This window comes from Berkeleyomyces rouxiae (assembly GCF_048999995.1).
Source record: "Berkeleyomyces rouxiae strain 22BRR77 chromosome Unknown BrBRR77_ptg000001l, whole genome shotgun sequence".
NCBI lineage: Eukaryota > Fungi > Ascomycota > Sordariomycetes > Microascales > Ceratocystidaceae > Berkeleyomyces > Berkeleyomyces rouxiae.
Genome location: NW_027396491.1, coordinates 161327 through 174598, shown reverse-complemented (window position 1 = coordinate 174598; position 13272 = coordinate 161327). Strand labels below are relative to the sequence as shown.

The 13272-nt window shown below is 52.1% G+C and overlaps 2 protein-coding genes across 2 annotated transcripts; both read right to left on the bottom strand.

The window, feature by feature from the left end:
• Positions 1-3550: 3550 nt before the first annotated feature.
• BROUX77_000054 (uncharacterized protein) lies at positions 3551-9100 on the bottom strand (the record flags this gene model as incomplete). Its single annotated transcript, XM_073750265.1, has 2 exons — positions 3551-4849; positions 5261-9100. 2 exons carry the CDS (start codon positions 9098-9100, stop codon positions 3551-3553), a joined length of 5139 nt encoding a protein of 1712 aa, XP_073608291.1.
• Positions 9101-9156: 56 nt separating this feature from the next.
• On the bottom strand, positions 9157-11979 carry BROUX77_000053 (uncharacterized protein; the record flags this gene model as incomplete). Its single annotated transcript, XM_073750154.1, has 1 exon — positions 9157-11979. One exon carries the CDS (start codon positions 11977-11979, stop codon positions 9157-9159), a length of 2823 nt encoding a protein of 940 aa, XP_073608290.1.
• Positions 11980-13272: the final 1293 nt, after the last annotated feature.

Sequence of the window (13272 nt, the reverse complement as noted above, 5' to 3'; positions counted from 1 at the left end):
TCCGATTCTTTGTCCTCGGGAACCAGGCAGTGTACGATCTTCTGTTGATTTACGGGCGGTCAACTACCTTATTTTATAAGCTGTTCATTTGGTCCCGCATCAACCAGTCGTTACAACTTGCCACATCTGAACGGGGGTTTCCAGAAAGCCATGTCTACCAGCTATGCACCTTTTGGCTTGCAGCAATGATGTTGCCAACTCCCAGATTACTTTGAGTTACAACATGGTACCTGAGTGTATAAAGTGTTGTTGTTGAGTTTACTCACACACCTGCCATTGTGCCAAAGCATGTTATTGAGTTCTTGTGGGATTTCTTGGACAGTTTATGTCTGTTTTTAGACCTCTGTGTCTGTATTTCTTGGCCTTTGTCTTGCCTAATTGTTTTGACTCCTGTTGGGTCTATTTATATGATATCAGCAGCTAGTGTCTGTTCTTTGCTGAGCTCGTTGGTTCTACGAACAGCTCGTGTCTGTTCTTTGGGTTGACACCTCTTAATGCCTCTTCCTTGTGACACCGTGTGTCCATCGGCGACTGCTTTTTTTGTGTCTCTTCTTTGACCACTATGGTGCTTGCGTTTGACCCCTGCTGGGTTATAATTGCCGACAGCTCGTGTCTGTCCGGGTATTGATAGTTTATATCTACTCGCTTTGCTGACAGCCCGTGTCTGTCTGGGTATTGACAGTTGCTGTCTACTCGCTTTGTTAACAGCTCGCTTCTGTCCCACTTCTTGACAGTTATGTCTAGTCTTCGTGCCACAGTTGTGTCTAATGCGTTAGGCCACTGTTCGGACTATTTTCTTTCGGCTGTTGTTGTGTCTACTTACGACCACTATACGTCTACTTCTTGTGACATGTTCTGTGTCCTCTACTTTGGACAGCTCTCTTGCCTGTTACTTTCTTCGACTCTGTTACGTCTACTTGCGACTACTCTATGTCTCCTTTCTTCGACCTCTTTGTGTCTTCACTTGGGCCTACTCTCTGCCTCTCTCTTTTGGACAATATCTTGTTGTTTTTCTTCTCGTTAAAAGAAACACGATGTCCCTCTTCGAAGTCCTGCCTATGGTGGTGCAGGCCAGTCTTGTATCTTGTGCTGAAATACTGCCAAGTTTGACAAGCTGACTTTACCAATTTCTTGTTTTCCCCTTTCACCAATACTCTTTACGGATCCTGCACGTCTTTGTTTCCATGCTGTCTGTTGTCATATACCAATTACCCGATCGATGATGAGTCCCCATTACACATGTTAGTCTATTCTCCCACAACCGGAATCGTGTTCGTTTACATCCATCGAACCATGTCCCAGGGGGTTCTTAGCTATTGTGGAGGCGATTATGTCGCGGCGATTGATGATTGTGCCAACTGAGTAGCCACTCTGGTGTACACTTGTTACCAGAACTTGGTAGTTCTCAGGGGACCTTCTGCATCTTGCAGGCAACAGATTTATGGGCTATGGAACTGAGCGATTGTTGTTTGTTATAACCTACAGGCCTGGCTCTTACTTCTATGACCAATGCCATAACTAGGGAGGACAACAAGGTTGAAAAACCTTTGCCTTTGCGGGTACTGAGCTGCGTTCTCAACTTATTCCCACTTAAGATCCTTGGTGCTGCCCCTCGGTTGATGAGGTTGCCTTTCGTTATTCCCATTCTTTTTTACCTTCCTCTTGTCTGTGGACACGAGGCCCTTACGAAGTTGTCGTTGCACTTCAAGGCCTTGTTTTATGTTGATCAGATGTACAAGCTTTCATGCTAGGGATTCCGTTGATCCCCTATACGTCACGATGTTGTTGGTGCATCGAGATCTACAATTCTTGCCTGCGGAGTCATGCTGTGTCTAGACCCGTATGGTTGGCTTATTCCTTCTGTTCCGATTCTGCAAAGCCCGGTGGACTTCCGTGTCCCTAGATGCCCGGCTTCCTTTTGCGAATTCTCCGACTTGATTCTAGTCTAGGATGTGGCGATCTTAGTACTGCTGTGGAAATCAGTCATTTAAAAGGAGCATACTGTCATGAATAGCCATTCTTGCCATTGCCATTGCATAGGGTTATGCCTGGCACCTTACCCCGCTTCCGTTGTGTCACGCTAATGTTCCAAGGACGTATGATGATACGGTTATACCACTTGGTGGTCTGTGTAACCTTGAGGTGTCACTCCGGTTTATCTACTCGGGTGTGGCCGGCTTGCACACTATAGATCATCGCTATTAGGTAACTCGGTACTCTGCAGTTGATGCAGCTTATTCTGAGTTGACTGCTATTCTCGTTCCTTTTGTGTCAACAGCGTTTGAGCGTGGGGCCCACACCTGTTAGGCCGATATCGCTGTAACGCGACATATCGTTGCCTGGGTGTCTTGAGGGATTTTCAGTTCTGCTGCTGCCGTGTTGGTTTATCTCGTGAACTAACATCCGGTTTGATAGTAGCGTCTGGTAACGTTGAGTTACGTATGTCCCCACTTTCGGTTATCTGTGATTTGGTTCTAGCTTGGGAAGATCTCTGTTGTCAGAATCTGCAACGCCTTAAATAGCGTTGCCTTCTGCCCTGTGTGATCAGGTTAACTCTTGCTCCCCAAGCTTAACAATCACATACACCCCTTTTGCCATTCTTCTTTGTATACTAGTTTATAGTATCACTTCTTCGATAGTACCTTCTTCCTTAGTACTATATCTTTAATTATCACTTGTTTCTTGATAGCCTTCATTGCATCAGTACCTTCTGTCGTCTTCGTTACCTCAGTGTTCCTGTGATTGTTTATTCCCTTCCGTGTGTTATAAGATCAATTAGTTGAGTGTGCCTCTTTACCTCAAACCGACCATACGACCTAGAGAGTTCTATCCTCTCCTCCCGGCCGTATATCCGCGCAGGCCTGACTGTCCACCTCTGGAACCTATCATTGTCCTGAGTCGTTGGCTTTCTAGAACCCTAATGGTTTCCTTGGGCCCTATCCGTAATATTTATAGTATCACTTCTTCGATAGTACCTTCTTCTTTAGTACTATATCTTTAATTATCACTTGTTTCTTGATAGCCTTCATTGCATCAGTACCTTCTGTCGTCTTCGTTACCTCAGTGTTCCTGTGATTGTTTATTCCCTTCCGTGTGTTATAAGATCAATTTTTTTTTTTTTTTTTTTTTATTCATTACTCGCATGGAACCTGACAGGGTTATGGCGAGGTGTATATTAATACTATACACGAATCAAGGTTTAACGGAATCTCAAACAAGCTAGCTACTACACATAATATACTCCAATCCCCTGGCAGGGAGGCAGTTACATCTAAGATCCCACAAATATAATCCCCAAGTTATGACAGAAAGGAAATACATGAATAGTTTTTGGTATGAATTTCCAACGAGCAGCACTAACCCCAAGTGCCCCAGTTAAGGTTGACTGCTCGTAGAAAATTGGCGTCACTGGTAGGAATCGAACCTACGACTTCTCGGTAGCCAACCGAAAAGCCTTGCCAGGTGCTATACCACTGCACCACAGCGACTATAAGATCAATTAGTTGAGTGTGCCTCTTTACCTCAAACCGACCATACGACCTAGAGAGTTCTATCCTCTCCTCCCGGCCGTATATCCGCGCAGGCCTGACTGTCCACCTCTGGAACCTATCATTGTCCTGAGTCGTTGGCTTTCTAGAACCCTAATGGTTTCCTTGGGCCCTATCCGTAATAAAATCAGAACATCATCGAGGTAGGCGGAACAGAAATCGTCCAAATGTTCGCGCAGTGTGCTGTTGATGTATCTTTGGAAAGTCGCCGGTGCTCCAGTAAGTCCAAAAGGCGTAACAAGCCACTCGTAAAGGCCAAATCTTGTCCGGAAAGCCGTCTTCCATTCATCGCCCTCTTTGACACGAATCTTGTGAAACGCAGCGCGGACGTCAACCTTGGTGAAGTAACGGGCCTTGGCTAACGAACGCAGCGTCTCGCTAATGAGGGGCAGGGGGTAGCGGTCTTTCTCCGTGATGGCGTTGATACCACGGTAGTCGACACAGAATCGTAGGCCACCCCCGGGCTTCCGTACAAACAGGACTGGCGCACCACCGGGCGAACTGCTGGCTCGGATCCAATTCTTGTCCAAGTGATCCGAAAGTGTTTTGCGCAGGACCAAGAGTTCGTCTCGAGACATACCGTACAGCGGGCCCCACGGGACTTCTTTCTCTTTGCCGTTGTTGTCCTTTGTCAACTTGATAGCGTGGTCGATACCGGGGCGGTTGGGCGGCAAATCTCGTTTCTCATCGTCTAAAAACACGTGGCCGAGGTGCTTCAGTTCTTCGGGAAGCTGCTCGGTAATCTCTCCTAGGGTCATGCGACGCTTAACTTCAAGAGCCTTGTTGATGTCGTGGATCGTGGCGGCGAAAACCTGGATCTCTTCCTTCTTTTTCTTGCTATGGCGAATCTCAGCGGCGAAAACAGAGGCCATAACCATGTTTGCCTTTGCGCCTGGAACATGCGCGTCGAGCCAACCTTTCTCTCGAACCATAAGGGCGTCAGCTCCGGAACCTAGACGAATAACTCGTTCCTTGGCCAAATAAACGACATCGTTGCGCTCCATCCATGGCTTTCCCAAAATCATGTCGTAAGCTAGATTGGGGATAACGTAACCATAGACTGTTTCTTTGCGTCCGTCGATGTCGAGCTCACAAAAGGCAATTTCCGAAATCCATCTCTTCTTTTCGTCATTCTCGGCTAACCGTAGCTCACGCTTCGTTATCGGCATCCGTTGCAAGCCTTTCTTTTTCACCAACGATTCGTTGAAGGCTGACGTTACTAGGCATCCGCTATCGAACAAGGCGTCACAGTAGAAGGAGTTGTCGATAAAAGCTTCGATCAGGAACGGGGACGAATGCATCTGGGAAATCGCTTGTTTGGGGGCATCCGTAATCTTTGTCTTTCGTGGCGAAATAGGTTCATGCCGGTCCTTCGTGGGGGATTCTCTCCTGGTAACCTTCTTGTCGATACTGTGGTTCTCCGGGGTTGTCGTTTTTTTTTTTTTTTTTATTCATTACTCGCATGGAACCTGATAGGGTTATGGCGAGGTGCAGTAAATCTACACATAGCAAGGTACAATAAAACAACATCCAAACTCCAGCAAAAATCAACGACAAAGGAAATACGTCGTGGTCGACACAGTAATTTGTCCAAAGACACAAGCACCAACTCCTCCTCACTCCTCAACTTCCTCCACTCTCCTCCCACCACTACTTTCTCTTCTCCCCACACCTTCTACCCAGGCCTTCGTGCAAAAACCCGTCTTGCGAACAAACTTCAGCAGCACCTCGGTTCCGTTATTCGTATTGAAGAGCGTCGGGAGATCTAGCGACTTAGGACTCAATGCCATGGCCATCTCTTGACGCTCTGCAGAAAATGCGGCGCAGTGCAGCAGCACATGCTCAACGCTCTCGCTTTCATGTTCTTGACAACGGCGGCACCGGTCCGAGTCCGTCTTCTTGATGAGCAGCAGGTAGGGCAACAAGTTGCCTTTACCCACCTTCATCTGGAAGTACGCCGAGGTTAGCCATCTTGGTCCGGAAACCTTGGGCGCCTTAGCACGGAGAACTGGATCACCACCGATGGTACGCAGGTAGTGCGAGCCGTGGGAGGGACCAGCGGCGGTGTCTCGCTCAAAAGCCCAGAGAGTCTCCCACTTGTCCATGGTAAACCTCCTAACCCTGGCGAAGACACTGCCCAGTGAGCTGAACTTGCGTTCATCATCACTCTCGAGAGCCTGGCGTGCAACCGCGTCTGCAATCTCGTTCCCCACTATGCCCATGTGCCCGGGACACCACATCACCGTGACTGGCGACGTGAATGTACCTAGGACGCGGCGGGCCTGCCACGCGAAGTGGCCGTGTTTGCGGAGCCGCGCAATGGCAGCTTGGCTGTCGACAAACACATAGCAGGGGCGAGCTTGCTTTGTTATTTTTTCTGTTTTGGCGAGGAGCGTGAGTGCCTCCACGATGGCGGCGCTCTCGCAGTCTGCAACCTCCACATCTTGCAGTCGATGACTGACTTTCGTTTTGATTTCACCGGTTTTGGTATCGACCACGCACGCTGCAAGCGAGCACCTGGAGCCTTCTTTGGAGCCGTCCGTATACACGGTGACGGCATCGTTCGGAAGTCTTGACAAGAACTGGGCATGCCTGACGGCAGCGTCCTCCTTGGGTCCAGGGTCGACGACGATGGAGATGCGGTCGGTCAGTGGCGGCTGCCAGGGACTATCCCACTCCTGTCGGCGACGTTCTCGTCTCCACATGCCTGCCACCAATGGCTTCAACTCGCGCATGATGCAGCCGAGTCGAGTCTTGACACTCATGTTATGCCCCAGGAGAGGCAGGTCTGAGTCATCGGGGGCAAGCTCGTCCTTGTCGGGTTGGGACGCAACACGGACGGGATGGTTGCGTTGGAGGCGGAGAGTGCGAGCGGCGTAGGCCATGCGTGCTTTGGCGAATCGAATAGAGGGGGGCGGGAGGCCGGCCTCGACTTCGACGGCGCGTGTTGGTGAACCGCGGAATGTACCTAGGATACGGGCGGCAGCTTGGCTTTGCAGTTTCTGGTATACCCTTTGCAGACTGAGCTGGGGTTTTGACGGGTCATACCAGAGAATTGATCCGTAATCGGCGACGGTACCCACACAGGAGATGTAGAGCTGACGGAGTGCCGCGATGGACAGTCCACGCGTGTTCGAAGCGAGCCGAAGCAAGCCGCGGAACGCGATCTCAGCCTTTTGGGTCCGTGCCTGGACGTGCTGTTTAAACGAAAGTCTGTTGTCGAAATGGAAACCTAGCCACTTGACCATCTTTTGGGGACGCACAGTGACATCACCTACTCGGACAGTTTGGGAGGCCCACTTTGCAGCATCGGTGTAGTGGATGAGCTCAGTTTTGCTCTCTTCAAACTCAATGCCGTAGTCACGAGCCTTGGCCCGCAGCTCCGTCACGAGTTCTTCGAGAAGCGCCGCTGAACGCCTCGGGCTTTTGGACGCCACGGTTACGCTGAAGTCGTCTATATACGACAGCTGAAGTTGTGGTGTGTCGCCGGCCACCCGAGCCACTATATGCCGAGCATACAACAGGAAGAGTAGAGGACTGATGGGGGAACCTTGGGGGATGCCGATGTTAACCGGGGTCATCGGAAACGGCTGACCCTCGATGTGCAGGCCGACAGTACGGTCCTGGAGGAACGAAGCAACCCATTTTCGGAACACCAGGGGAAGACCGAGCTCACGTAAGCTGCGCATCAAGCAGGGCTTTGACACGTGGTCGAAAGCGCCCTTGACGTCAAGGAAGAGAGTGCTTGGAACGAGCTTCATCTCCTTGACCTTCTGCAGGTGGCTGACGTATACGAGAGCGGCGTCCATGGCTGAACGCTGTTTGCGGCCTCCCAGTTGAGTGTCGTCTAGAAGCGAGCTGTCATGGCAATTAGCGAGGTACCCTAAGCGGGTCGCAAAGACTTTCTCGAGCACTTTGCCTAGACAGTTGAGCAGTGAGATGATGCGGTAGGACTTTACGACTGAATAATCAGCCTTTCCGTCTTTCGCGAGCACAATCCCAGTAGCTTGCTTCCAGAGTGTGGGGTGTATTCCGAGGCGAGACAGGGCTTTGTAGACGGAGAGAAAGGGCGCGGGATGGGCCTCAAAGGCGATCTGGATGATCTTGGCGTTCATGCCGTCGGGCCCGGGGGCCTTCTTGGCGTTGGCGGACATGATTGCCTCCTTGATCTCGTGGTCTGTAAGGTCAGGCCAGGGGTATATGCTTCGGTCGGTGTCGTTCGGGGGGGTGTCGTGGGGGGTGTCGTGATGGGGGTCGTGATGGGGGTCGTGTGTATCCGCAATGTCAGGTCGGGGGTCGACACCTGCGCTAGACGTAGCACCCAGTAGCGTCAGGAAAGCCTTTTCCTTCTCCTCGGGGGTATTGGCTAACCCGTCTGGCCCCTGGATGGGGGGGAAGTAACTCGCCGTAGCTGGCTTGGTGTATTTCCAGGCTGTGTAGACCTTTTCGTTGTCAGCGTCAGAAAGAAAGGTAGTCCAGTGAGTAGACTTAGCATCTTCGACAGCATGGGTGTACTTGTTGCGAATCGAATGAAACTCAACCAGCGACAGCCTGCCTCGTCTGTATCTTCTCTCTGCGCGCGATGCGGCCTGACGTTGTGATTGTAGCTCGGGCGTCCACCATGGCTTTGCGCGGGCACTGTGCCTCTTCACTGACATGCACCTCTGACAAGCAGATTGCAGGGCCTCGGAAAGCAGTCGCGCCATTGCGTCACCGTCTGCAGAAATCTCTGCCAGGGACAGCTGAAGCTCAAGGTCAGCCTGGCCAGCCAGCCATTCCTTGCGAAACAGCGACCAGTCGGCCGTCTTGGTGTTGAACGCCGGGTTACGTGTTAGGGTTTTGGGTGTGGTGGTGCTGACGTAATCAAAACTGATGGCCCGGTGATCGGAGCCCGTCTCCTGAAGATACCTCCAGTTCGTAAACAGGCCCGGTCGAGACCGCAGGGAAAATGCGAGGTCGATCACCGAGGTCGTGCTGCTGTTGACGTATGTGCCGCCGTTGCGTTCAACGTAGTCGTCGTCGACAATCAGGGTGGCATTCTGCGACATCAGCCAGTTAGCAAAAGAGTCAGCTCGTGGTTCGTGGGGATGCTCTCGCTGGGAATTCCACCAATGGTGATGGAGATTGAAGTCGCCGAGAAGCAAAGTACTGGTGTCAATATTGCGCGATAAAAGATTGGTGCGCTCAATGGTATAGGGGCGGGGTTGGGTCTCGGGGACAGGCTGCACAGTCAGCTGGCGTTCGTTGTAGACATTGAGAAGCGAAAACGGCTCCGACGCAAGGATGCGCAGGGTCTGAATATCACTCTCAGCATCGCCAAACTCGAACAGCACAGAAAACGGCAGGCCTTGGCGGACGTAGGTCAGGACCCGCGGGCGCAAAGGCATGGCCTCGAGATTCCTAACATTAAACGGCACAACCAGGGTGAAGCCCGGCTGCGTCAATGTTCTATACCCAGCTTTGAGTTTTATGGTATAAGGCTCCTGGATGCAGACAATGTCCGCCTTTCCGGTTGCAGCAGCCTCAAGTATTGTCTCATGAACAGCCTTCATTTTGTGCACGTTGTGCTGAAGGATGCGTAGACGTTGTCCGGCCGTAGGGCCCTCTTTCATAGGCGAGGGGGGCCGTCTGTCGTAGATTTGCGGTCAACGTAGGGCACTGCTGGGACAATAGCGCCGCCGACGTTGACGTTTTTGCCGACACACTTGTCGTAGTCAGCCTGGGTCAGGGCCTCGACGACCACCGAGCCAGCCTGCTTACCCTTGGCAGGGACCACAAGCCAGCGCAGCGAGTCGGAGATCTTGACGCCGTTGAAGTCCGCCATGTCCTTGGGCAGCTCCTTGAGACTGTCGAAACCGTCTTCAATCGGCACACCGTGGATGACAAAGCAGAGCTTTGACGACTTGTGGGTTCTGGAGCCGGGAGATGTGGCGCGCGTGAACTCGCAGGCGCCAAAGCAGGACAGCTCCTTGACCACGCGCTGCAGATTGGAGGTCATCAATCTGACGGCCTCACTGTCCACAGCGTGCAGCAAGATGTTGCCCGCCTTGGTGCGCTGGACCGCAGACACTGCAGTCTTGCCAAGAAGGCGGTTCACCGCGTCGCGCACGCGTCGCTGGGGCAGCGCGCTGGCTCTCGACTCGGGTGTGGTGACAATAACGACGGCCGTTTTCTCGCGAGGGGCAGTCGTGGTGGTCGTGGTGGTGGTCGTGTTGGGGGCGGGGGTCGTGGTTTTGTCGGCAGCCTTCTTCTGGGCGCGCTTGGCGACTACGGTCCACGTGTCGGGGGACTCAGTGGGCGCGTCGGCATCAGCCATAGCCGTGTCCGGGGCGGGAGGCGCGGCGGCGTCATCGGTAGTAGTAGTGGCGGTCGAGGTGGTGGTCGAGGTAGTGGTGTCGGGTGTGCTGGACTGGTCGCCAGCGGTGTCGATGACCATAGCATCAGCCTGGTCAGTGGCGGCGGTTGCGGCGGTTGCGGCGGTCGCAGCATTTTTTTTGGCCTTTTTGCCGCGGCGTCTGCGCTTATTGGCCTTAGGCGCAGGGGTGGCGTTTTTTTTGCTGGCACAGGGCTCACTGCCCAGGACAGAAGGCGCGGCTGGCACCTCAGGTGTCTGCGTCGCAGCCTCGCTGTACGCAGCCACGGCTTCAGCCTCGTGTGCTGGCTTGGGGCGGGCAGCCTTTGAGACTTCCATCTCAACCAGCGTCTTGTGGTCGTGGCGCGACATTACGACGAGCCCGCACTCGTTGCCAAACTGGCGCAGGATGCGCATCAGCTGGGCCTCGGAGGCTGACTCCTTGAGTCGTTCTAGAACAAGGAAGACCTCGTTCATGATGGCGGCGTTCTGCTCGTCGCGCCGGCGCTTGCGCTCCAACATGAGAGCAATCTCTCGGGCGCGCTTCGCCGGAATCGTCTGGTCGTTGTTGTTGTTGTTGGTGTTGTTGGTGTTGTTGGTGTCGTTCTCATCGCGCTGAGCCTGGCTGAACACGAACAGGTTCCCATCCAGTGCATTAGGCGTCGGCGTTGTCGCGTCCGAGTCGCGCGAGTCGGGTGTCGAGGGAATCTCAACCACCGGCGCATCTTCAACACCTGCATCGACTTTCATCGATGAGGTGACGGGCGCAGGCTGCGACGGTGAACGCAGCAGCTCGTCGTCGTCGGAACGCGGTTCCTGGCTCGCCATCTGGGCAAAACTCAGCCCCAGGCGCGTCGTGCGGCGCGTTTCATCGCGCGCGGTCGGTTTCTTGTCTATTTTGTTCGATGCACTGCTCGAACTAGTCTTAGAATCAATTGAGCTGTTGCTCAGAGTCGTTTTGGTGAGTTTTTCTGTCGATTTGGCCATTTTTGATGCAGGTGTATATCTGTTGGCCTTGTGCTTAGCCCGTGTCTGTCTGGGTATTGGGGTTGTCGTTGCATGTACTTCTGCGGGCGATTCTGCTGGGCGAAACTTCGGGCACCTAAACGAACGATGGCCCTGCTCTAAACAACGGAAACAGGCTTGTCGTAGTCGTGCCTTTTCGATATCAGATTGCGCTCTCCATGGCGCTCGTGGCTTCGGGGGTTCAGCAAACTTCTGCTGGCTCTTCTTTTCTATAATCTTGGCAGCGGTCTCCAACTGGGAGATCAACGCTGCTACTTCTGACTTCTGCTGAAACTGTACTTTCCGGACCTGTACTTCGGGTCCGTCTTCGGTGTCTTCTTCGTCTGTCGATTCTTCCGCGGCTTCAGGGATCGGGAACTCCTCTTGGTCGACTGGCTGTTGCACATACCACGTGCTGCTAGATCCATCTCTATATCTTGCTTCGTATTGCGGCAAGCACTCGACTCTTCCAGCTATAGTTCGTACTTTCGTCACCCACTTGTTGTAATCGTCGTCGGGTAACTTCTTCGGAGTGAGGTGGTACTGTAATGTGTCGTTGAGGGCCGCATCTATGAATAGGATCTTGCATCTGTCGGGCCAATGCCAACCTCCACAGGCGCTCAGCGAATATTCGTAGTCTTGCAGAAACGCGTTGAAAGTCTGCGCTTCTCCCATTCTCATGGTCATCAACTTCTGACCTGCCTTCATCACAGCTTGCTTGTCGGTGAACTGGTCGTTGATGTGTTCTAAAAGCTTCTCCCAGTCCCAGTCGTGAGCTTCCCCTTGATCGAGCCAAAGATCCAAACGTGGCTGCTGGCTTTGGGGAATACTCATAAAGATTTCGAAACATATTTCGCTGGGAGTGAGGCGGTGGCGATGGCTGATCCGGGCTCTAAGCTTCAGTTGATTGAAGAAACGCTTGAACGAAGAGGGCTGACCATCCCACTGGGGCCATGAGATATTGTGTGTGGGAGAGGGGGAACATTGTTGGCTCGATAACAGCTGATGCACTGACTGTAACAACTGGAACGTGGTAACATCAGGCTGCGGGTTGACTTCGGTCTGCTGGGGCATGGTGGCGACCTGGGGTGGCAACGTGGCGGGGAGGAAAGGCGGAAAACTGGGGGTCCTAGGGCTCAACATGGCATAAGATTGCACTTGCCCAAATAGGATAAAAACAAACAGGTAGAACAGGGATAGGAACATATCCAAATAGAGGGATGAAAACTGTGTGTAAAACTTCTTGAACGGATCCCGTAACTCCAGGGGATCGTGAGAAAACTCAAGAAGATGTTAAAGATAATATGTGACGGGTTTCACTAAGTATGAGAAAATCTCATAGTTATGACCAAATGCTGTTTATTATCTTTAACATAGGGAAGAAAAGAAAGAAAAGGAAGAAGAAAATCTAAACTAAAGATGGGGGAACTGGCTATGCTTTATAGGCATTCAGGAATCCAGTTGTGTGGGCCCCACCAGGGCAACCAGCCCTATGACCCCTGTACAATAAAAGTGGAGCAACATCCGTGCACATAAAAGTGGGTCCCGACCCTTGTGACACAAAAAGTGGGCCGCACCCTGGTCGACTAAAAGTGGGTCCACAAACCCTAACCCGAAAGTGGACCCAACTTCAAATCACACAAAAAGTGGGTCAACATGGATCAGCCCAAAGATGATCCAACATTGGGTCCACGACCCGTAACACACGGCGAGTTACTTCCCCCCCATCCAGGGGCCAGACGGGTTAGCCAATACCCCCGAGGAGAAGGAAAAGGCTTTCCTGACGCTACTGGGTGCTACGTCTAGCGCAGGTGTCGACCCCCGACCTGACGTTGCCGATACACATGTCATGAATAGCCATCCTGACACTGCTCATGCTAAGGGTTATGCATGAGACCTACCCCACTCTTCTTTTCCACAACGCCGAAGGTCGGCGACCTATGAAGATGCGCTTATGGCACAGGTTGGTCTGTGTAGATCGTGAGTTGATCAACGGATATGAGGTTGTCGTGGGATGTGCTGAGCACGGGTGCTCTGATAGACGTTGTTCTGCTGCTGCGGAGTTTTCTTGTTGCAATTGCCATTGCGTGCTTAGGTGGGGGTTGTTATCTGGTTCGATTGTTACGAACCTGTTACGTCTTGTTTACACGAGACTTATCTTTTGTTCATAGTTAGATGTTGATTGTTTCTAGCTTGGGAAGACAGAGTTTTGTCAGGAGCGCCGACAACATAAATATCGTCGTCTCCTGCCCTGAGTTGATCAGGTTTACTCTTGTTCTCCAAGCTTAACAATCACATGCACTTGCTTACCTTCTTCTTCTTCTTTATACCATTCTGTTCTTGCTTTCTTTGCAGTTCAACCTTTCT